Source organism: Trachurus trachurus (genome assembly GCF_905171665.1).
Source record: "Trachurus trachurus genome assembly, chromosome: 21".
In the NCBI taxonomy this organism is placed as follows: Eukaryota; Metazoa; Chordata; class Actinopteri; order Carangiformes; family Carangidae; genus Trachurus; species Trachurus trachurus.
This window is the reverse complement of record NC_139899.1, coordinates 19,160,030-19,183,921: the sequence shown is the minus strand read 5'-3', so window position 1 is coordinate 19,183,921 and position 23,892 is coordinate 19,160,030. Positions and strand designations below refer to the sequence as shown.

Below are 23,892 nucleotides of genomic sequence, written 5' to 3'. Positions count from 1 at the left end.
CGATGCATGACGGACGTGGAGAGAAAACAAACAGGGGAAATCAAAGAGAGCACTACTTTGATCCACCTGCAGATTACTGCACTGCTCAGGGATCCAGCAGTAGACATCACAGGGTGGCAGTTTTTCATCTCACGCCCAAGCACACATAGCGTCCTCATTGTTCGTGTCAGTTTGAGGCTTGGATTGCCTTGTCATGCCTGACAACATGCAGGAATGTCTGCTCAGTGCTCAGTGAGGTTGTGTCTTACAGAGAATAACGGAAACTGCAGACAAAGAAGGGAGACAGACAGAGGGCAACAGGTGAATGAGGGAATACTTGAGCAATATTTCACCACAAGCAGCTGTGATTTACTTTAGCAGTGCTGACAATATGTAAGCACGTTCCCTCATTGCATTAGCGTGCCTTAACTCCCTCTGTGAATTGTCCAAAAAACATCATGTTAATCCAGCAGGACCAGGAGCTCTTATTGCTGGTCCTCTATAATAAAACACACATGTGTTTCACTCACTTTCTCTGCAGTTAGTCTTCTGACACTAATCTGATCTGAAGCAGGTGTTCTTGAAGGGTTGTGGTGGCACGTTGGAAAAAAAAAACAATTAGGAAACCAGAGGTGTAGAGGTGAGAGGGAGTGAACGAGAGGTGTGTGAGGGAGCAGGAATAGGAAATGACATAGTGTACGAGGCCACACATGTGCACTGCAGTGCAAATATCGGAGAACAAGTGCACAGGGACAGAGTAATGGCAGCTGGGGCTCATGATCCTGAGAGTGCAGTCTGTTTCCCATGGTTTCCCATGATCCCACATATTGATTCAATTATCAGGTATGTTGGAGAGGACTGTGTACAACAAGGAATACGGGGAATATGTTTGGCTGTGATGATGAGTTATAGAAAATGTAGAATTAAGAGTGACATATATGAGATGATGAGATGTCAGACTGAGTCAGTTGGAAAGGGATCATGCTGAATGATAAAGGAGCCGTTTATGTGGAGAGGGTGTCGTGGGTCGGCGCGAGCAGAGAGAAATATTTGTGGGCAGCACTGCTGTGCACTCTCTGCCCGGGGCTGCAGAGGCTGTCCAAAAGCCCTGACAGGATTTTGGCTGGCCGCCTTGCACGTGAGTCTAGCAGCTGGAAGATGGAGAGAAAAGGAGGAGAAGGAGCGATGGAAGAGGGAGCCAAGGCAGTGGAGGCCAGTTCCCAGGCTCTAGCCTCTGGAGACCCCCGAGGAGAGGAAGCGAGTGGAGGGGGGTGGGAGGAGGGAGGAGGGGGGGGCTGAAAGCAGCTGCATTGATGTCCTTCTGCAAACAGTGCTTCAAATCTGGCTCAAAAGTAGCATGATTGCAGGAAATGGAGCCTTTTGTCACTCTCATTAATATTGTCAGAAAATGGAAGCTGCTGTTGTTGATGTATAGATTTTAACAGTGGATCAAAGGACAAAGTGGATGTGAAGTGGGTCATTTACAGTGAGAAGTCTATCACCTAAATATGCAGTGCTCTTAAAGGCTGTTTTTTCTAGCTTCTTTCAGCCATTTGTTTTGGTATCTCAGCCTGTAACTTGACTGTTTTTTTTAGTCTTCACAGGGTCATTTTCAGATGTAGCTGGTTTTACTGTACTTGGGTTGAAACACTTAGACATTATTTTTCTTGAGCTGTGTAAAATGATGGTGAATATTTGACATACATCTCCCATGGGAGCTAAAACACAATTGCAGAAAAGTGACAATATTAAATCAGATTAATACAGGGTTTAAGATGTAACCGACTGCAGAAAGGAAATCACTCTTCCAGTCATCTGTGTTTATAAAACATATTTGACTGTTTCTGATTTATAAATCCTCATCTGTGGGACACATCAGCGAGGGTTGCATGTGCACACGGCAGGAGTCTGTCCGGCTGCTGTGATTTAGAGTCAGTGGAATATTTAAGGTCCGTCTGACAGGAGCAGCACTTTCACATGCAATAAAAGAAGGGTGGGATTTTAACGCACATTAAATGACCCTCAGCAGGTGTTTGTATACACCTCCCTTATTTGTGTTCTTTATTTTATCTCCTTTTTTCCAAATCAATTTTATGCTGTTTTTTTTTTCTCCCTTGTCATCCAAGTGATGGGTCATTTATTTTTATGTCTCTCTTCATCCCCAGGGCTGCGGGGCATCGTGTGGAAAATGTGATTGCAGTGGTGTGAAAGGAGCAAAGGTGAGACTTGTTCATGACTTCATTTTCCAGTTTCACTAACAGTCAAATCCCTATCTCCCCCTTTTCTCTTATTTGATATTAGACAAATGCCGGTTGACCCACTGATGCTCAGAGCGGGCTGTCTAAGCTCACAGTGGGCTGGAAGCAGCTGTGACAGTGCTCACTGTGTACGGACTAATGGGGTCAGTTCAGTGGGCCCGACTGGAGCTGCATGGGTCTGGGTGGAAAAGTATAGAGGGTGGGGCTCAGTTACAGAGCAGAGACCACGAGGGGAACAAAGATGAGCTTGAATTAGAGCAGGGTCCGGACACACAGATGGGCTGAAGGCTTTATTCCCATCGGCTGGAAGGAATCTCTCACATATACAGATGCACAAGTGGTGGGGACACAAGCCATGAACTGGCTGTGAGCCCTTGAGCTGTCAGCACTTCACCGTGACTCTCAATCACCGACCTGAAACACAAAAAAGTCGGTCTTAACTGGCTGGGGAAAAGACAGCGTTACAGTGACTACATGTTTCTCTGCAAGGACAGCTGCGGTAATGACAGCAGCAATGTTACAAATCTGTGTTATTCTTATTCTCACATGAACAAGTCAACACCAAAACCAGCAATGAATTCATGTGGCTAACAAGTATTGTGTATGTGGCAACAACTTAATACAGCTCGTTCCTCTGTGCCAAGACCTCCATTGTTGTATCAAAATCATTAAACATACACCAGCGAGCCACAGCAGCGCGCCGGGTGACGTGTTCCTTTATCACAATGAACACGGACACAGTGGTTTATTTTCATTCAAACACAGTCTTACTGCCACAGATATTCACAAAAAAACACAGAATCCACAGTGGAAAATAGTTTCCCCCTCAAGAGAAGCACTGCTTACTCCCACAAGGGTAACTTTTGTTAAAGCCCATTCTCAAAGTTCAAGTCCTCAATAGGAATGAATGACGTTAAAGCTCCCACATAAAGTCCCACATACAAGACGGACTAGGCAGTACGTTTTTAGAAACATGCAAAGAAAGTGTTGGTTTTTGTCTTTTCATGGAATCTGATAATGAGAAAATACATATATTATATAATATCATCGGCCTTTTCTTGACCAGCCTACATATAGTATTTCCTTTCACTTCCTCTTAGCTCTCAGCTGTTAAGCATTTGGCCATGACATTATTGACGGAGCAGAAACGAGGAAAAACATTATTTTAAAAAATTGTAATCACTCTTGGGTTAACTGGTCACAACCAGTAGACAACTTTGAAAAAGGGGTCACAAGAATACACTTTTCTTTTATGTTGCTACAAGCCAGAAATGTTGGCTCTAACGCAGTTCAATCTAGTTTGATTTATTTTGCATTTCTAATCGTGCCGTTTTGTGTGTAACGTGTATATTATTGGCTCAGTTATCAGGCTACTGCAGAATGTTATCTGTCCTCTTAGTGCAACAGTCTGGCCTTTTATGGCTCATTCTTACGGCAACAGTAGCCAAACATTGAGCTCACGCAAAAACAACAGATGTACTGACTGTGTTCAGTGGAGCCCGGCCAGTCCACTGTGGATTCAAAGCACCTCTGTTTTTTCTAAGTTGCCGAAAGGCCCCAGAAAGCCTACACAACATCTCCTGTGAGCTTTATTTTTAATGATATCACTTCCTGAATGTTCACAACAGGGGGCGAACCTTAGATGATTCCAGTGGTTCAAATAATTCAGTATTTGTCCACTGAGGAAAGCCGACTGAGTTTCGCTCAGGGAATGGAAATCAATTGAAAAGTAATAACTGCGATATGACTGCTTCTTTATTTATATATTTATTCCTGAGTTTTTCTCATCACTGACACTGACTCATGCTTGGCAGCAGAAAGATGATGGTGCACTGCTCACCCTCGTGAAACAATGCCTCCATCTAGTGGCCGATGATATATCTGACAGTAGTATATCTGGGTCAGTTTTAGGTCACTTTGAAGAACACAGAGGACGGTTCGTTTTTTATTGTTTTCAATTCAGTGCTAACATAAAGCATTATTTGTTAAACTGGAATTAGGTAAAAGGAAAAAAAAACAGAAATATGTATGTTAAAACATTATTTTGAAGTTTAAATCTATATAAAAACAGTCCTGGTCGTACAGTATTGTGTTTTCCAATCATAACTAGTTTGTATGACAAATTCTTTTTTTTTTTCTTTATTTCTTTTTTTATAAGTATATTTTTGGGGCTTTTTATTGCACAGTCGAGAGAGAGAGACAGGATATGGGGAGGCAGAGAGGGGGAATGACATGCAGGAAAGGGCTGGGATTCGAACCGGTGCCACCTGCAGTGAGGATTGTATCCTCAACATGGGGTGGCAGCTCTACCAAGTGAGCTAAATGCCACCCCGTATGACAATTCTTTTAAATGATGACATTTCATGAAGTTAAACTGATATACTTAATTATGTTTTTGGCCTTGAAGTGTTTGAGCTGTTTGAGTTGATCAGTGCTTATTCTAGGAACATTTAAATTAATCATAGATAGTTTGAATTCACTGAGTCTCAGTAAAGTTCATACACAGCGACTCAATCTCATGTCAGATAATTTCACTAAAGGTCTTGAAATTTCCTGCGATTTCAAAACATTCATGGCCAACATTGTTCTTTCTAATCTAAGTTAATACAAAGATCTTTGTCTTTGTGTATCATTAACTTGATGGTCTGTGCGTCACAGGGTGAGCGGGGATTTCCTGGTCTCCAAGGTAATATGGGATTCCCAGGGATGCAAGGACCTGAGGGGCCTCCAGGCCCAATGGGCCCCAAGGTCAGCACACACACCCACGCACACACACAAATGAATAACCATACATAACTTTGCTTACTTGTCCCAGGGTCCATACATATGGCATTGTGAACTCATTTTATTGTAGAGGGATGGCAAACACATTTCAGACACACACTCTCACATATGTAACTGCAGCAGTGATAAGTTAAAAGAAATAACAACAATCATTGACAACTGATTCTGATTCAGTATGATGATAATGATGTCATCTCTCCTCATAGGGAGATTTTGGTGAACATGGGGCTCCTGGAATGAAAGGAGTGAGGGTAAGTGACAAACCACTAAAAATAGTATATAACCAACATGATATGAAATGAGACAAACCATCCATTCATAAATAAATTAAGCTTTTGTATGTGTGTATGACAGTAATTGTGATGTGGTTGTGATCTTACAGGGCCCGCCTGGTCTGCCAGGTTTTCCAGGAAACCCAGGGCTACCAGTAAGTTCCTTTCATCTGCCTTCATGTCTCACATCCTACAGCAATCCAGTAAATCCACCTCACGGCAGCAAGAGTGTAGTCTAACATGCAATCATCCCCCCATCTCTAAATAACATGGTTTTTAGATGATGTTGTCATTTTTAGGCTACACATCAATTTTGAACGGTGTGTGTGAGGTATTCAGCGGTTACAACAGGGAATGATCATCAGGAAGCTGTGGAGACTTTGTCAGTGTGTGACTGCAAATTGTCTCCTTGTGTGCACTCCCCCCTGTCACTCTTAGGGTATCAATGGAAATGATGGTCCACCTGGTGCACACGGTATCCCAGGATGCAATGGAACTAAGGTAAGCAGGTCAGATTTGTTTGCATAGGTTTTGTGACCTTCTCTAAAGTGTTGATGACCTCTGACTGTGTTGTGTGTGTGTGTGTGTGTTTCAGGGAGATAGAGGACGGGATGGCACTCCTGGATTCGGTGGTCCTCAAGGACCCCCGGTAAATAAACTTGACTCACATGACAATCAATTTACAAGATTTCTACATTATGTTACCTAAGCAGTATCTCATAATGGAAATATCCATCCTGCCATATGCACCATGAATTTATCTTTCCACTGTCTTCTCTCCTCAGGGCATCCCAGGACTTCCTGGAATGAAGGTCGGGTTACATTTCTAATAAAAAAAGTTGATCAAACAGCACATGTATTAATCTGTTTTTCAGTGTAATGTTCAACTAAACCCCCTTTTTTTTCTCCACAGGGAGACCCCGGTGGTGTGATTGGGATCATTCCCCTGAAAGGAGACAGAGGATACCCCGGCACTCCTGGATTACCTGTATGTTGTGTGTTTATCTGCATGTGTTTGCTTCTAAAGATGCATGCATGCATGCATTGATCCTGTCCCTTGTAAATGAATGGTGACAAACTCAGATGATGTAGTCTCCAAATTCTTGATTCTCCCACAGGGATCAATCGGATCACCTGGACCTCTTGGACCTCCAGGATCTCGTGGCTTTCAAGGACCCAAAGTGAGTTTCCGCTACAGCGATGGGCGATCTATCTCTTGTCCTCATCTATTTTCATCTGACAAGATCTGTGATTACTTTTACGAGCCAAGGAAATCTGGAAATGGTCTAGAAAGAGCTTTGGTCTGGAATTCCTCTTGAATGTTTATGACATGGCAGATTTTCGATAAATGGACAGATGATTTTTTCACCGTTCACTAGTTGGATACTTGTTTGACTCATTGGTGAACTCTGATTTGCAGGGTGACGCTGGTCCCCCTGGCCCTCCTGGAGAGAAAGTAAGATTAATCATACATGCAATCCATTTTATGATAATAAAAAAAAAAAGTCTATCATCCTCTGACTGACTCAAGCATCCAGATGAGATGTCACAGGAACCTCTGGTTTTACTTCCCTACAGGGGGACAGACTGGCTTTTGTGAGTGAGAAAGGAGATAAGGTAAGGAAACAATGATTTATTGTATGATTCTTTCATATTAGATAGATTATTGCTTTGTATGTTTTAAGAAGTTACAGAATACTCAATAGAAATCACCAATTTTAGACATTCTTGAATTTTGCTGGGTTATTTGCTTTTATTATTTAGATTTGGGTATATTTTATCATGCATGGTTCATATGAGATGATGCTGTAGCAGTTGTTAATTGTTGCCATCTTCCTGCAGGGCGATCGGGGTTTTCGTGGCCCACCTGGTCCCCCTGGACCCCCTCCATCAGGTGTGGAAGGAGGAGGAGTCACAGTGAACATACCTGGACCACCGGTACTATCTTTGCTCTGTATAAACTGAATATAAACTGTGCTATTTTTATGTACAAATCACAAAATGTATGTTTATAAAGAGATTGGAAAGGATTGATTTAATTATCTTATTTCCTAAACGTGCTTTTTTCCTTCCTGAAGGGCGAGAGAGGACTGAAAGGAGATAGAGGAGACAAAGTACGTACTTTGTTATTTTGTATTTTATACTTTGTTATCTTTTATTTCCACTTTCTACTTGAAGGCTGACTTTGATTTCCTCTGCAGGGCTTTTGCATCCCTCATGCTAATGGAATCAAAGGTGAAGCTGGCCCACCTGGACCTAGAGTAAGTGACATGAATATGCAATGTTTGAGCAATTTGAATTCTTTAAACAATTTGAATCAATTAGAAAAATTGCAATAAGTTGTGTCATACGTAAGTGTCTGTTTCTGTGGTTGTAGGGTAAACCTGGTAAGGATGGAGAGCCTGGGTTCCAGGTAAAAATGATAACTTACTGTATTATCCATCCTCTGCACTGTCCACCTGTTCTTTTCATTTGTTTTGTAAAATATGTAAAACTAAAGTGCTGCACACATTCACACAGGGAGAAAAAGGCTTTGAGGGACCTCCTGGATACCCCGGCCTTCAGGTAACTAATGCACTGTTTTGTTACTTGACACATATTCAAGTCTGTAATCTGAAACTTAAATTATAGTGGTGGTGTGATGATCCTTAATTTCAATTTTCGCCTTTTTTCAGGGTGAAAAAGGAGACGTAGGACCACCAGGTTATGTAAGTAACTCTCTGTTTTCTAGTTACTTCTATAAATCTATCTCTTTCTTTCACCCACCCGCTCTCATTTTCCACCAGCAACAAAGAGGGTGAGTTCTTGCAGCTGCCAGCAGATGTCACTACATTGAAATATTAGATCATTTTAAAGGTGCATTTCAACAGATGTTACCACTGTGTATTATATACCATTATAAATCACTTTTATAACTAGTCTGTGGAAATGACATTGAATAGCATCACTTGAGTCAGGCCTCTAACTTCGTTCAGAAAGACCTGGTATTGATATTTTCTCTGGAAAGTATGGAGAATTTATCAATCTGAAGAGACGTTTGTACATAAATTACTCTCAGAAAAAATCTTCCGCAATACACAAGGTACATGTGGTGAATTTTGAAGACTCTTATGTTTTTCTTGTTTCTTTTTTTAAAAACAATCTAATTAATTTCAGGATAGGACAGAAATTATGAATTGAACTCATATCAATTTTTTGTTTTTTCAAGATGTGGATTTACCATGAAGATAGGCTACTGAATTTCATTATGGGAAATGTAGGGTACATAATTAAATAAACTTGAACTGTGCACTGTGACATCAGTGAGTTTGGTAAAGGTTGCAACAATACAGTGGAAATGTTCAGTCAGAAAGGACAATGATTGAAACATTGCTTTTCAGCCTGGGGTTGAATAACTCTTAAATCAGATCAGGATTTTTTGGCCTCTACTAATCAATTTTCACCATTTTGTTAAACTGTCTCTCAACAGTCCCAAATCCCCAAATCTAAGACAGTGCAATCCTAACTCACTGACCTTAAAGTACAGATGACGGACAATTCTGTTAGTAAATGGCAGGCAGTGGGTGTGTTTTTATATACTATATAAATAATTGGCATCGATGCTGCAATGAGAGAAACTGAAAGCATGAGGAAGAGGATTTTGAATAAAGCTTACACATTAAATTAGAAATGGACCTGCATCCTTAATCTTTGTAATTTTATAATTATAGGGTAATGGTGCCCCTGGCCCTCCTGGTCCTCGTGGTCTCCCAGGGCAAGAAGGACAAACAGGTAAAAAACGGCAGTGGAATGCGACTGCATAATGTCTTTGGATGCACTCACACTTTCATAAACACCTACTGCAGTAAAGATGTTTCCTTCATATTTGGTTCCTTCTTCAATCTGCAGGTTTTCCTGGCCCACGGGGATTTCCAGGTCCTCCAGGTAACGTACCTGAACACTTCAATGTAACGTAACAAAGCTGCATAAGGCTACATATCAGTCTGACACATGCTGATCTGAATAATGCACCAACTTTGTCTTTCTCCTTGTACCTCAGGTTCGTTCATTGAAGGCCCTCGAGGAGACAAGGGGGAGAGGGGAGACGTGGGTCAGAAAGGAGAGCGGGGTGTCGACGGAGAGTCTCTATTTGGACCTCCAGGGCAACCAGGAATTCCTGGACCACCAGGAGAACCAGGAGTCCCAAGTAGTATGTGTTATCATTTAATACCAATATGATTGACATCCACATGAAGTGTGTATTTACAGATGTTAATCTAATCTGTGTGTCTCTGTGTGTGTTTGTGTGTGTGCTATGACATGACTACACAGGTGGCCTCAGTGAATGTAACATCGATAAAGGTAATCCTGGCCCACCCGGACCTCCAGGATTACAGGGGGAATTGGGACAGAAAGGTAAGAATGAATATGGTTACAGCTGATTGACACATGTAATCGATAAATTAAACCCATTCAATTTTATTTATTATGTTAGTAACTTTGAGATGTAGCAAAACTTTGATAGGAGCACATGTTCCACCACTCATGATAATGCCCAGTCACACACAGAAACACAGCTGAGCTACGCAATGAGGACGTTTACATAATTTAACTTTAATCTTCACAATTTAATTTCAAATCAAGGTGACAAAGGAGATACCTGTGTTCAGTGTGAGGCTTCTGGTGCACCCGGACTTCAAGGTCCTGAAGGGCCAAAAGGAGACCGCGGTGAGTGAATCTCTCACATTCAGATGACATAGCCCCAAATTTTGATGCTATGAACTAACTAAAGTTGGCAGCTGCTGATGGACACTATGGTGCTGAATGAGCTGAAGATGTACAATGTCCATTTTCCCCTGGCAGGACCTCCTGGGTTGGTGGGAGGCAAAGGAGAAAAGGGTCAACTCGGTTCTGCTGGACAACCTGGAAGAGCTGTGAGTTGAATTAAGTCTGAGACACTTTTGTCAAGATGCAAGCAAAATTGAGGAACTTAAAGATATCAGAATATGTAATTGATATCTTTTCATTGAATGACCCCCTTTTTTTTTATTGTACAGGGTAACCAAGGTACGCCTGGGCTGATGGGATCTCCTGGTGCTATCGGTGAGCCTGGGGACATTTTCGTAGCGCCTGGTCTGAAGGGAGACAGGGGTCTACCTGGTTCTGCTGGTTCGCCGGGGACGCCTGGATTTAATGGACAACCAGGGAGAGATGGCCTCCCAGGTGTACCTGGCCACAAAGGAGAACCTGTAAGTTTGAATGTGCGGTCGTCTGGTTAGGTCTCGTGATATCAGAGCAGCACATGTTCCAATCTAGCAGTGAAGTAATTGTCTGTCAAATGATAATCAATGACTTGTAATAACCGGTAAGAACACAACAGGCATCCAAACTTTTGAAACCCCTTGCTCCAAGTGAAGGTTTTATTGTAATCAATATTGGTTTTATTACCAATGGAATATATTATTACATTACAGTATGATGCGAAATGTGTTGCTACTAGCGACAAACCCACAGTTAATCACATAACATCTTTCTGCAACTTGTCGTTACTGTTATGAAGCCCATAAATTACACTGTTTGGCTTTGATGTTTCGTTTCATTTTATTCATCAGTTTGGTTTTGACAAAGACGATTAAGTTGACAACTAGCTTTTAGCATTTAGCAGTTAAAGAGCTAGATACTTCCCCCAGGAGGTGGTGGAGACCCAAAATGGGGCTAAAAGGAGAGCGAATATTGATCGTACGTCCATGAAGTGAACTGAAACATGATTCCAAATGAATAGTAATATTAATGCATAAATAAGCAGCTGTTTGCCTTCATAAGGACCATAAAAACAATTATCATCATTTTGTTTTATTGCCTGCCACAAATTAAATCACATTTGTCTTTTTCTGTCATCTTGTTTTTAGGCTAAAGAGGGCATTAAAGGTGAGCGTGGATTCGATGGGGAACCAGGTCGTATTGGACCTCAAGGAGAGCGGGGTCCTCCTGGTGCGCCAGGCATCGGCCGAACAGGAGAGCCAGGAGAGAAAGGCAGTCAAGGGAGACCAGGAATTCCTGGAAGCCCCGGACTACCTGGTAGGGATGAGATCTAGGATTATATTGTATAAAGTTTCACTAATATCGGGGGCCCATGTAGAGGCTACAGGTTCGAATCCCGCGTCGGGCAGACCTTTCCTGCATGTCATTCCCCCTCTCTCTGCCTCCCCTTTTCCTGTCTATCTCTACTATGGCTATCAAATAAAGGCATAAAAGCCAAAAAAATATATACTTTAAACTTAAATGTTTCACTAGTTTCACCAATATCAATAGAGTTCATATTAACCTGTAGTTCAACATTGTATGTTAAACTAAGCAAACACACAGCGGTACCACACACACGCCTACTACACATTCATTCATTTATAATTCATACCTTGTCTTCAACAGGTGTAAAAGGTGAAGCAGGTGTAGGTGTGAGCACCCCCGGACCTCAGGGAGCCTCTGGACCACGAGGAGAAACCGGCAGACCTGGACTTCAAGGCAGGCTACAGCATAGTCATCATGTTTCCACTTACACAAAACAATACACTCCCAATCAGCTAAAGCTAGACTTTGATGAATAAAATGACATTAAAACTGGGGTATGAGCCTTACCTGACAACGTCAAACATAAAAACTTGTTGTTCTTATTAACATACACATATTATTCACACATACTTGAAGATCACTGGTGACTGATGTTGTTTTTTCTATCCAAAATGTTGCTGTTTGCAGGCGACAGAGGCTTGCCAGGAGAGGCAGGTTTGCCGGGTTTCCCAGGACAGAAGGGCGAACATGGACCCACTGGAATCGGTTTGCCAGGTCCAACAGGTCCAAAAGGTGAGTTACTCCATTTTGACCCCATTCTGCCTCCACATAAGTGCATTGCAGACCTTTCATAGGTACTTACAGCTTCTTGAAGGTACATGAACATCGTTTCCTTTCTTCTTTCAGGAATCAGTGGAATCCCAGGAGCACCAGGATTCCCAGGAGAACCTGGAAGACCGGGACAGGATGGTTCATCTGGACAACCTGGTGTACCTGGACAAAAAGTGCGGATTTGTCTCCATCAGTATATTGATTGATGATTAATAACAATCGTATTCTATATGGTTTCAGAAGACACAACGTGCAAATCATTACTTTATGCATATTCCTTGCAGGGTGAACCGGGACGTGGCCTTCCAGGACCAAAAGGTTCACAGGGTCAACCAGGAATTATTGGCTTCCAGGGAGAGAAGGGAAGCGTGGGATTTCCTGGTGTTCCTGGACGGGAAGGTGTGACAGGACCACCAGGAGCTCAGGGAATCAAAGGTACATCACTGTTAGAAAGCCTGTTTTTTCTGTCCCACACATTTAAAGGCCCATCTTCCGTATCAAGCACAACAATGTTTTTCACTGATCTTTAAAATTAGGTGAAGTGGGACCACCAGGCCCTCCTGGACAGCTTGGGTCACCAGGTGCACCAGGAAAAGGCTCACCTGGATCTCCAGGACCACAGGGACCAGCTGGAGAGCCTGGACCATTCGGTGAGGACAAATTTGGCGACGTAAATATAAAGGCATTAGACACATGAGTAGAAAACAACCATTTTAATGTTATTAAAAGAACTGTCAATTAGTCAAAAAGTCAACAAGTCAAAACGTCCGCTGTCAGGCTTCTTGCTTCCTATGAAATATATTTCTATGTTTGCATGTTGAACAGGTCAAGAGGGTGTAAAGGGAGAAAAGGGCTACCCTGGTCTTCCTGGATTAGACATGCCAGGGCCTCAGGGAGAGCCGGGAGCCCCCGGCTTCCCAGGCTCCCCAGGCCCCAAAGGACTCCCAGGACCACAGGGCTTACCAGGCAGAGAGGGATCGATTGGAAACCAAGGTGAGATGGATAAAAAACACACAGCACATTCACAGCCCTGTTAGTACTGCTGGACTTACACATCAAGACCAGTCTCTATTAAAATCGATATAATGTAGATTTTCTACTCTGTTGATTCATTCACACTGTAGAAATGTCATTGATGAAATGTCCATGTCAGTGTAGTCAAATCAGCTTCACCATTTTGTTGCTATTTATGTGCTCTGTTTTCATCCAAAACACAGTAGCCATGATACCTAAAGTAATTTCAGTCCTTTTAGTTTACTTTTGTTTGGTCTTGATTATGAATCTCAACACTTCCTGTCCAACAATGTTTCATATTTAAAGCCTCAAAAATAAGGGTGGCATAATTCCCTTAAAGCAGCCTTTGGGCTTTTTTTTTTTTTACAACGGTGTATGAGCCTTTTTCTTAACTTTCATCAATTTGAAGTACTATTAAAGACTTCACTGCCTGTACATGACCTTTTTTGCTTTTTCACCCGTTCTGACCACCAGGTGGCAGTAATGTATAAAATTGAGCAGTCAACCCACAATTCAATAAGGAAGCAGAGGGGTCGACTTAAAAAAAGTGATATTTTCCTTGAGGTTGAAGAGACTGCACTGCATGTATCTTAAGGATGATTCACTTCTGTTGTATTTTTACTCACTGTGAGTGTGCGTGTTTCTTTGTTTGTCAGGTTTTAAGGGTGAAATGGGGGTCATCGGGACCCCAGGAGTACCCGGATTTCCTGGACCACCTGGCACACCTGGAACTCCTGGTCTGAGAGGTGAGGAAGCAGCCTCCCAGTGGAAGATATTATTTTTTCAGTCTCATCAGCTGCAATAACAGTTTCTGTTTCCCGTCGTCACTCTCAGGTGATCCTGGTATCACTGGACCGAGAGGTGACATTGGAGAGCCTGGACTTAAAGGAGAACGGGGAGACCGAGGTCTTCAGGGACCTCCAGGGAACATGAGTGAAGTGGACATGGAGCACATGAAGGGGGAGAAGGGAGACATCGGAGATATAGGTATGGAGCAACATACTGGGCCTTGAATCTGTTACAGTGTATTCGCCCTTTAGAGACTGTATGTTACGCAGTATTTTAAGAAATATCTAAACGGCCTAATGTGGTCTATGGTTTTAATTCAATTCCTCTGTCAGGTGACCCTGGGAACACTGGACAGAAGGGCTTCCGTGGGATGCCCGGAGACCCTGGGATGCCAGGCAAAGATGGAGAGCCTGGATTACCTGGACAACCAGGTGACGTACCTGATCACATGAACAGTTTTATAAAATCTGTCAACAAACGTTAAGAGATATTTGTAGGCTTCATGTGGTAATCATCTCCGTTTATCCTATCCATTTCATTTTACTCTAACTAATGATAAATTCTCTGCACTTGCTTTATCACCCAATGATAATGAGGAGAAAGTAAATATTAAAAACTTTTTTTTATCTCACTGATATTTCTCAGGTGAGAAAGGAGACCGTGGTTTCCCTGGCGAGCCTGGCAACACTGGACAACCTGGACAGAAGGGCGGTGTGGGAGGGATGGGAGTACCAGGTAAAAAGACCCAAAATACCCCTCGGTCCTGCTGCTAGTGTGACTTGCTCAAGCAAGAGACAAGCTAAAGTTGACATTACAGCTTCATTCACTGTTGATACTTTTGTTACTAATATCTGCATTTCGTTTGCTTGTCTGTGTGTTTGCATAGGTTCATCTGGGCCAAAAGGTACTAAAGGAGATTTTGGTACCCCGGGACATCCAGGATTCAGAGGCGGAGATGGACAGAAAGGAGACAAAGGAGCAGCTGGTGATCCAGGCATCGGGATCCCAGGACCTCCAGGAGAGAAGGTAATCTCCAGGCTATATAAACACTGCACATTGTTGACTGCAGTGATCAAAGACTTGGATTGACTACATTTCCAGTCAATAATCAGTGCTAAAAGTAGGACACTACCCTGAATTGTGTTCTTTTAGCAAGTCCAGTGGCCATAAATGTAAATGACAGAGAAGTTTTCAGTGAGAAACAACAACCACCCAAAGTTTAAATTCCATGTTTGGTACTGTAATTGCACCATTACCAATGTTTTGTGTTTGGCTTTCTTATTTTGGGATCCCAAAAAAGCTCTGGTTTCATTTTGGTTCAGTATTTGTCAAAAGTGATGATGTTCAGATTTCTCCACTGCTGCCACAGATATCAACCACACATTTCCAATGTAACAAATCCCACAGATGGTCCTAAAATGTCATAATTAAAACACTTTCAAAATCTTCTGTGCTTCTTTTTTTCCCTTCTTTCTCTCTCAGCGATTATCAGTATTTACCTGTCATGCTAAGAATTCCTCTGCTCTCACAGGGGCTCATAGGCCAGCCAGGATTCCCAGGAACGCCTGGAGAAAAGGGTCAAAAGGGTCACGAGGGTATGCCCGGCAAACCAGGATTCCAGGGGACTAAAGGAGAACAAGGAACCGTTGGGTATCCAGGTCAGATTTCAGTGTGTGCTGTAACATTCATCTTATTTGTCTGAAAGCAGAACACTTGGTTTAGTAATACTTTGTGTGCATGTGTCTGTCTACAGGCCAGCCAGGTAGACCAGGTGAGAAAGGAACTCCTGGGCTTCCCGGGTCTGGAGGTGAACCCGGTCTGGAAGGCCGGCCTGGTAAGTCTGACTCAGCTCATCAGCTTACTGCTCGTGTGTTAGTGATTGCCCGATTCAGGCTTTGAGCCTAATGCACACTCACAATGTGTAAACTTGTTCTCTTCCAGGTGAGGGTGGCTTACAGGGACCACCTGGTTCTCCTGGAGAGAAGGGAGATCCTGGAGTGGACGGCATTCCCGGATCCTCAGGGGAGAGAGGAGACCCAGGTTAGTGTGACAGGAGCTAGGAGACCACACTACAAGATCTTCGCTGCCTGGATAAGGTGTTATCATCATATCCTACATGGTCACACTCCAGATGGGAACCATTAACTTGTCCTTCACCGAAACCCTTTCAACCACAAAAACCACACACACACACACACACACACACACACACACACACACACACACACACACACACACACACACACACACACACACACACACATGGTCTGATGAGTTTTTTTTTTGGTGTGTAAATTCTTGCTTGAGTAGTCAAACACTACAACAACTGCAACTAAACTTCTCTCTGTACTTCAGTTTTTTATGTCTGAGGTGGCATTGACATCTGCAGACCCCTCACTACCACTCTCAACCAATCAAAAACTTGTTTGTAATATATATTTAACTGTCTTTTTTCTTCAGGTTTACCTGGCCGTGGTTTTCAAGGACCACCTGGAACTTTGGGTCACAAAGGTAAGAGCAGCTAAGTCATTTATTTATGTAAACCCTCCGTCAGTGCAGCTGAACACAGTCTCATTATGTGACTTTCTTTACCTTTACAGGTGACAAAGGTAGTCCTGGCCTACCTGGTACCCCCGGTCATCCAGGTATTCCTGGTATCAAAGGTGACAAGGGACATGCCGGCCCACACGGATCACAGGGTGAGCCAGGAGAGATCGGCGCTCAGGGTATCTCTGTGGAAGGCACCAAGGGAGAGAGGGGAGAAACGGGACAACCCGGAGAACCAGGTACTGTGGAATAGATACTAAGACCTGTTTTCAAAATGTACAGAAATACAGGCAATAACTGCCATCATAAATGCAGAACTAGAAACACCGAATGCTATACTAAAAAAAATGTCTCCACACCTTCCTCTTATCTGTCAAAACAGGATCGCCAGGAGCACCGGGACATGTCGGTGTGCCAGGCAGACACGGCCTGAAGGGAGACAAAGGAGATCAGGGTCATCCTGGTTTCCAGGGAGAGACAGGGCAGAAGGGCGACCCTGGATACTCTGGACTTCCTGTATGTAACAGTCTTAAGTTTTCTGATGAAAAATTGCTCATAAATGCTAAATATGAGCTGTTTAATTCCTTTTCCATTTTGCAACTATATTGTTTTGGTTTTGTGTGCGTCTGCTACAGGGACCAGCTGGCCTTCCAGGTATCGATGGACAGAAGGGAGAGAGGGGATTGCAGGGTGTTCCTGGCTTCCCAGGTCAGTACATACAGGGTGTTATACCTGTTTATCCAGCCATGTTTGCATTTATATGTGGAAAACCCAAAAGTTTGTGTAGTTAACTTACCATTTTTTAATACAAAATCAAGGTATAAAGGGTCAATTCGGGGGTATTGGATTCAAAGGAGAGATCGGAGACAGAGGATTCCCAGGAGAAAAAGGTAAAACAACAGTGGAATTACTATGTTATGTGTGTGATTATGTTGGTGCTTTCTAATGTTTCTGTTATGCCTATTACGTCACGTGTTGGCCTTGGTTAACTGCTAAAAAATGTACATGAGTTAATCAAAAACTCCAAATGATACTGTATTTCAGGTAGCGATGGCCCTCCTGGTCCCCCTGGTCCCCACACCTCCATCAAAGGAGACATCGGGTTTCCAGGAATTCAAGGTCTTCCAGGACCTCAGGGCCCATCAGGCTTGCCTGGACAGAAAGGACATCAAGGTGACGTTTTCATTAGAAATGTCTCCCTTCATATAATCCCCAGAGATCCAGTAGTTTCCTGTTGGTTCACAGTTTTCACCAATGTTCTGCATCGGTGTCTCTGATTTGCTTCATCTTTTTTGTTCTTGCCCATAGGTGTGACCGGTCTTCCAGGTCATAAAGGTGAAGACGGCCTCCCTGGATATCACGGTCAGTCTGGAGCCAAAGGAGAGCAAGGACTGCCGGGGCCACAAGGTAAGACGCTGAAAAGAGGTGACGGTTTTGTGGTAAGTTTTGTTGTGCTGCTATTAATTACACCATGTCTTTAGGACCCAGGGGACACCCAGGCCCCCCGGGACCTGACGGCGTTCCAGGTCAAGTGGGTCCACCTGGCCCGTCCTCAATGGATCACGGCTTCCTGGTCACCCGTCACAGCCAGTCGGTGGATATTCCACTTTGTCCTGAGGGAACCACGCCCATATATGACGGCTACTCCTTGCTCTACGTACAAGGCAACGAGCGGTCTCATGGACAGGACTTAGGTGAGAAACATAATGAGAAATAGGCTACAGAACTGCAAAAATTCAAAATCTTACCAAGAATATTTATCTTATTTCTAGTCAAAATGTAATTTCTAGTCAAAATAAATCTAATTATACTTAAAATAAGACTCATCACATTAAAAAGTAGCTTGTTTTCAGACACTTTTGACTTTTTTCAAGCAAATTTTCCACTTTAAATAAGTAGAAAAATCTGACAGTGGAGCAAGTTTTTCTTTCTTATTACAAGCACAAAAAACTTGCTTTCACTGGCAGATTTTTCTACTTATTTCAATTGAAAATTAGTTTGAAACAAGTGAAAACTGTCTAAAAACAAGTACATTTTTAGGTGATGAGTCTTATTTTAAGTGGAAAGAGATTAGTTTTGACTAAAATTGAGACATTTTGACAAGAAATAAGACAAATATTCTTGGAAAGATTTTGAGTTTCTGCAGTGAATAAATAATAAAAGGAGAAATGAGATGGAATACACAGAAGGGGGAGATGGTGGTGGTTATTTAATTTTCTTGTTGTGACTCGTTCTAGGTACGGCAGGCAGCTGTTTAAGAAAGTTCAGCCCCATGCCCTTCCTGTTCTGCAACATCAATAACGTGTGTAACTTCGCCTCGCGTAACGACTACTCCTATTGGCTCACCTCCCCTGAGCCCATGCCCATGAGCATGGCACCCATCACCGGTGAAAGCATCAAACCCTTCATCAGCAGGTTTGTCCACATTTCTGTCCACACTGTTGGACGTCAGCTATGTTTGGTACAACATTGCATACCGTACCGTACCCTTCTCATTCATTTGTGTGTGTGTGTGTGTGTGTGCGTGTGCGTGTGTTCGCAGGTGTGCTGTGTGTGAAGCCCCAGCCATGGTGATAGCAATTCACAGTCAGAATATCATGATCCCTCCGTGCCCTCACGGCTGGGACTCTCTGTGGATTGGCTACTCCTTTGTCATGGTAAGACAGAGAACAGCATTAGGTCTCACTCAGTGCATCAGTATTGATGACATTTATTAAATTCTTTATTCAGTCACATCACATAATAGCTACGAACATTTCATAATAGCTACAAACATTATCAACAAAGTATTGACTGAAAAGGCACAGGCAGGAGCATAATGCTTATATTAATGCCTGTCCTACATACCACATTAAGCTACTCAGCATTTTTACAATATAAAAAACAAACAAACATAAAAGCAAAACTAAACCAGAAAAAGACCAGAACCAGCAAGGTTAACAGTATTTAAATATATACAGTACAGTAGTAGTAAAAAAAATTATTAAATATCAGAGAAAAAAAAGAAAACGCAGAACTCTCCGCTAACGTCAAAGGAGGATATTTCAGAAGTATTAACCATTCATAGCAAATGATACAAGTTAGATATAGTGGAGATATCTAATATATGTTCAATTTATTATCTGTAATTATGTTTTGACAAATTGTATTGCTGTGATTCTTTTGCACAGTGTTAATTTGAGAAGTTTTCATTCCTACGGTTCAGCTCCTCCCGTCATGCTCAAATACTTAAGACAAGTTAAATTATTATCATGTTGGCTCAGTATGCATTACGCCACCTGCCCTTCTTCATTCAATGACATTACATTGTGTGTCTGTGTAGCACACCAGCGCTGGTGCTGAGGGCTCGGGCCAGGCTCTGGCCTCTCCTGGTTCCTGTCTGGAGGAATTCCGCAGCGCTCCGTTCATCGAGTGTCACGGCCGCGGAACCTGCAACTACTACGCCAACTCCTACAGCTTCTGGCTCGCCACCATTGAAGACAATGAGATGTTTACGTAAGACAGATGTTTTTATTTATTGCATCGAGAAAAGTCTTGTTTTTGCTGACCTCTAGTGGTGTAACTGTAAGGGGGTACACACTGTGACATCACTGTTGTGGTGGTTACAGGTGCAACAAAGCAACGCTGCTAGCTAGCTATGCCAAATCACATCCTTCAGTGACTGTGGGTGTGGTTAGAGTTGAAAGTCAGTCAGTCAGAGAGCGGAGCTTTTCAGCCTGACGCTATGTTTCTCTTTCAGTTATCACATTTCCTCCACATTCACATTATGAGCGTGACAATACAGGATGGACCTCTGATGTTTTTCTCTCATCCCCCTTTCCAGGAAACCTGTCCCGACGACGCTAAAAGCAGGCAGTCTCAGAACACACATAAGCCGCTGTCAGGTTTGCATGAAGAGGACATAAACACCCAAACACCGGCGTCCTCCTTCCCAACATGCAAGCAATACCGCGTATGCTGATGTCCTCAACTTGGCTTGACTTCCTGTTTTGAAAGGATGGTGCTATTTCCCTGCATGTGTGAGAAGAGAGGGACAGAGACGTGGTTTGCAGAACATCCTGAGATTGAACTTTACAAACCAGAACACAGTGACCAAGCGGCCTTTTGCTCCATGCAGAAACACTTTACTAACATGATCACAACATGTCTCTAAAGAATGACGCCCAGTTTACCTCTGCACTGAGTACATGCCCCCTAAACTGGTAAACAGGTGTTCATTTGGAAAGGGTTGTTTGTGTAAGTCAGGTGCTATTGAATCTTACTTATCTGCCTTGCTCCATTTAAAAAAAAAAAAATCCTTTCCCTTCAAGTGCCACAGCATTCAACGATATAGCTATGTTAATATTATCGATTTTCACACCTTTTAACTTGTACTAATGTAAAGGATGGGACTTACCACTCGTTACAGAAGCTTGTCATTTGTTAAATCACAATATGTTTCCACCACAGACATATAACAATCACTCTGTTGTAAATATAATGCATTCCTCTCTAAAGTAGTTCAACATACTCTCCTCAGGTTATTATTGAGTTACTTTGTGTGTTATTTAGCTCCATTTTTATTTATAAGATTTATGAGAATATGTTGGACTTGAGTATATCTGGGATTTTATCGATCCAAAAACAGTGTTTCAACACCTGACAACCAGCGACCTATTAACATACCAAACAACACTGAAATAACATTGACAGGTGCGTGTGTTCGTGTGTGTGTGTGTTTGTGGTTGAATGTGTGTGTGGATGTGTGGGTGTATGCATGCAAGTGTACAGACATGAGTGCATCTGAGCTGCTTGGAAGGTGGCGTGTGTGTTGTGATGTTTGCATAGGCTATATATTGTTGCACAACCCTGTTGACACAGTACAAAACAAATGCACGAAAAGGAACAGACAAAAAAAAAAAGAATCACCTTGCTTACACCTTTACTCTGTCAGGAGCATTGTGTTTAACAACTCTTAAGTGAACCAAATCTTTCCGGTGTTTGATCCCAAAGAAATGCACATGTATATATTCTTATACATACCATGTACTTGCTACTCGGCTCATGTACTTGACTATTCCCGTTTGTGAGTTACTTTTGTAATTGATTTTTAATTAAGGGTCACAATGTCAAGGCTGCACATTCAAGTCAAACTAACACAGATGAGAAGGATTGTATTTACACGTGTCTCTGCTGGTTGAGATGTTTTAAAAAGGTCTTAACATTCGTTTGTGTTTAGTATACGACATTTTGAGACGTGCGCTGCCTGACGCTAGGAAAGACCTTTTGGACCCAGTATTGTTCCAGTTTCCGTGTGCCTGTCAAAGCAACGTTTTCTACTGTAAAGTAATAGCAGTTACTCTACACTGACAATAACCTGTTTTTGTTTGTGTGTTGTGCTTGGTTGTGATAAAAATGTTCAATGAAGTCAATACAGTATTAGAAGCATTTTCCATCATAAAACAAATTTGATCACAGTGGGATTGATCTTTACTGATTAACAAACAGAACTGAACGTACTTCGTCGTCATTTTATATTTTCCAGTTCCCATACTGTTTAATTCCTGCAATAAAGTGATTTGTAGAATAATCTTATTAATTACTGTTTTGTCCCTTTCTACAAAATTGCAGTACTTTATAAATGCCACAAGAGGGCAGCACCAGCACAGTCTTTAAGTAAGGTGCTGCTGGGTCATGGTAGTTTTTCTATTTGGCTGACTCACAAGCCCACTGTGTTTTTTTTAGTTTTTACTGTCACTGGCCATTATTCCATCAAGAGGCAGCAAGCGCTGACCTCGAATCTTGAACTCAAGCCCTCTGCACCAACACTTCCACAGTGCAATGCAGCCACTACCTCAGCACTTCTGCTGGGACTGTGGCCAACAAACCCGTTCACCCCCATGAAAACACAAACAGATCGATACACTCCGCAGAGAACCAGATAACCCCTCCTTTCATCTCCACTCTCGTCTTTCATCTATTACCAGAATCCTATCCCTTGTTTCCGCTCTTGTCGCCAGACAGAAGAACATAGGCCTTGACCCCTGGCTATCTTCATAAACATGTCTAACAAGGCCTTGACCTCTGACCGGCGGGTGCAAGGTCACTCAGGTGGGAGTCACACTGGATGGCGGCGTACCGCGCTGAAAGGCCAAGTGGTCAAATGACAGGTACAACTGAGAGCAACGGCCCAGTGACCATGATCAAGGCTGAGATGTCTGTAGTAAGGACAAAGGTCATATTCACAGACAAGTGGCTGAAACATTTTCCTCTGCTTATACTATGGGTCAAGTGTAACCAAGGAGGCAATTGACACAATAACTTTACAGTCCTCTTTTTATATATATATATATATATATATATATATATATATATATATATATATATATATATATATATATATATATATATATATATATATTTGTTTTGTAACAAATTGTTGTTTCCCTCAAGCAAAAATATTTTAATTTTAAATCTGTATTTGCAGAAATAGCTGATGCAGAATTTGACTCGATTGAATTATCATCATTTCGAGTGAAATTCCTCAGTTAAATTTAACAGATTATTATGTGGAATGTGCAATTCCTTGGCAGCACGGATAAAAGAAAATTACAAACCATGAGTTATATTTATAGCCAACAAAATCCATTAACACATTAAAACATTAGTGGTAAAGAAAAGAATCCGATCAATCATTCGTGTAGCATGTTGCTTAAAATAATCCTTTGAAATGCTCTTTCAATTCACATAATCCTATTATGGTGATTGTTGTTATGAGAACTGTAGGATCTCAACACAAACTGCTGCTACGAGAGAAGGCACAATCACCACCATCATGAAGTTTGTCATTGCTGCCGTTGCCATAGCAATGCCACATTGGGTTGGGCGCTATCGAATAAGAATTCCTCAATGATAACGGCCTCAAGCCTGATAAAAGAAACAGAAGGTTGCTGTTTTGAAAATTGGAAAATGTGGATCACACACTCACTCTCTTTTGCGTGTGTGTGATTTTCATGGCAAGAAATGAAGCGCATACTTCAGAGGAATTCACATGCAAATAACCACATCAATGCCATGTGTTGGGGTCAGGGCTCAGCCTTGCGCAGGGGCTTTAGAGTTCAAAACTTTAACCTCTTAAAGTGTTTTAATCCTATTGGTTGTCTGCTTACACCTTACAATCACCTCCAGAGAGCCGGGGTTTATGCTGGTGAAAATTCAGTGCAATAATCTGACCACAGTACTGCTAATGTTGAATATCTGGGGGCACATACACTACAATAAATATTTTTGCTCTTATGGTTAAAATAAACAAGATACATTTCGATTTAGATGCTGTGACTTTTGCTGAAACGTAGCAAACCTGCCTGAGTTCCTGTAAATGAATGTCAAGT

The 23,892-nt window shown here is 42.2% G+C and overlaps 1 protein-coding gene across 1 annotated transcript in view; it reads left to right on the top strand.

Annotated features, from left to right (window-relative positions):
• Positions 1-22,063, top strand: part of col4a1 (collagen, type IV, alpha 1) — a 38,368-nt gene extending 16,305 nt beyond the window's left edge. The window contains exons 2-52 of the mRNA XM_083996999.1: positions 2,145-2,198; positions 4,896-4,985; positions 5,228-5,272; positions 5,404-5,448; positions 5,732-5,794; positions 5,889-5,942; positions 6,079-6,105; positions 6,207-6,281; positions 6,412-6,474; positions 6,714-6,749; positions 6,872-6,910; positions 7,136-7,231; positions 7,372-7,407; positions 7,495-7,554; positions 7,671-7,706; positions 7,814-7,858; positions 7,969-8,001; positions 9,004-9,064; positions 9,182-9,217; positions 9,333-9,482; positions 9,605-9,688; positions 9,917-10,000; positions 10,136-10,206; positions 10,330-10,521; positions 11,182-11,350; positions 11,702-11,794; positions 12,029-12,133; positions 12,248-12,345; positions 12,457-12,607; positions 12,709-12,822; positions 12,998-13,165; positions 13,843-13,932; positions 14,021-14,173; positions 14,308-14,411; positions 14,626-14,710; positions 14,862-15,001; positions 15,507-15,633; positions 15,729-15,809; positions 15,917-16,015; positions 16,436-16,486; positions 16,576-16,761; positions 16,905-17,038; positions 17,158-17,230; positions 17,341-17,412; positions 17,567-17,695; positions 17,831-17,929; positions 18,004-18,216; positions 18,760-18,937; positions 19,065-19,179; positions 19,845-20,017; positions 20,346-22,063. Coding sequence (XP_083853125.1) covers positions 2,145-2,198; positions 4,896-4,985; positions 5,228-5,272; positions 5,404-5,448; positions 5,732-5,794; positions 5,889-5,942; positions 6,079-6,105; positions 6,207-6,281; positions 6,412-6,474; positions 6,714-6,749; positions 6,872-6,910; positions 7,136-7,231; positions 7,372-7,407; positions 7,495-7,554; positions 7,671-7,706; positions 7,814-7,858; positions 7,969-8,001; positions 9,004-9,064; positions 9,182-9,217; positions 9,333-9,482; positions 9,605-9,688; positions 9,917-10,000; positions 10,136-10,206; positions 10,330-10,521; positions 11,182-11,350; positions 11,702-11,794; positions 12,029-12,133; positions 12,248-12,345; positions 12,457-12,607; positions 12,709-12,822; positions 12,998-13,165; positions 13,843-13,932; positions 14,021-14,173; positions 14,308-14,411; positions 14,626-14,710; positions 14,862-15,001; positions 15,507-15,633; positions 15,729-15,809; positions 15,917-16,015; positions 16,436-16,486; positions 16,576-16,761; positions 16,905-17,038; positions 17,158-17,230; positions 17,341-17,412; positions 17,567-17,695; positions 17,831-17,929; positions 18,004-18,216; positions 18,760-18,937; positions 19,065-19,179; positions 19,845-20,017; positions 20,346-20,427 — 4,857 coding nt within the window. The 3' untranslated portion in view covers positions 20,428-22,063. The remainder of the gene's footprint in view (positions 1-2,144; positions 2,199-4,895; positions 4,986-5,227; positions 5,273-5,403; positions 5,449-5,731; positions 5,795-5,888; positions 5,943-6,078; positions 6,106-6,206; positions 6,282-6,411; positions 6,475-6,713; positions 6,750-6,871; positions 6,911-7,135; positions 7,232-7,371; positions 7,408-7,494; positions 7,555-7,670; positions 7,707-7,813; positions 7,859-7,968; positions 8,002-9,003; positions 9,065-9,181; positions 9,218-9,332; positions 9,483-9,604; positions 9,689-9,916; positions 10,001-10,135; positions 10,207-10,329; positions 10,522-11,181; positions 11,351-11,701; positions 11,795-12,028; positions 12,134-12,247; positions 12,346-12,456; positions 12,608-12,708; positions 12,823-12,997; positions 13,166-13,842; positions 13,933-14,020; positions 14,174-14,307; positions 14,412-14,625; positions 14,711-14,861; positions 15,002-15,506; positions 15,634-15,728; positions 15,810-15,916; positions 16,016-16,435; positions 16,487-16,575; positions 16,762-16,904; positions 17,039-17,157; positions 17,231-17,340; positions 17,413-17,566; positions 17,696-17,830; positions 17,930-18,003; positions 18,217-18,759; positions 18,938-19,064; positions 19,180-19,844; positions 20,018-20,345) is intronic.
• Positions 22,064-23,892: the final 1,829 nt, after the last annotated feature.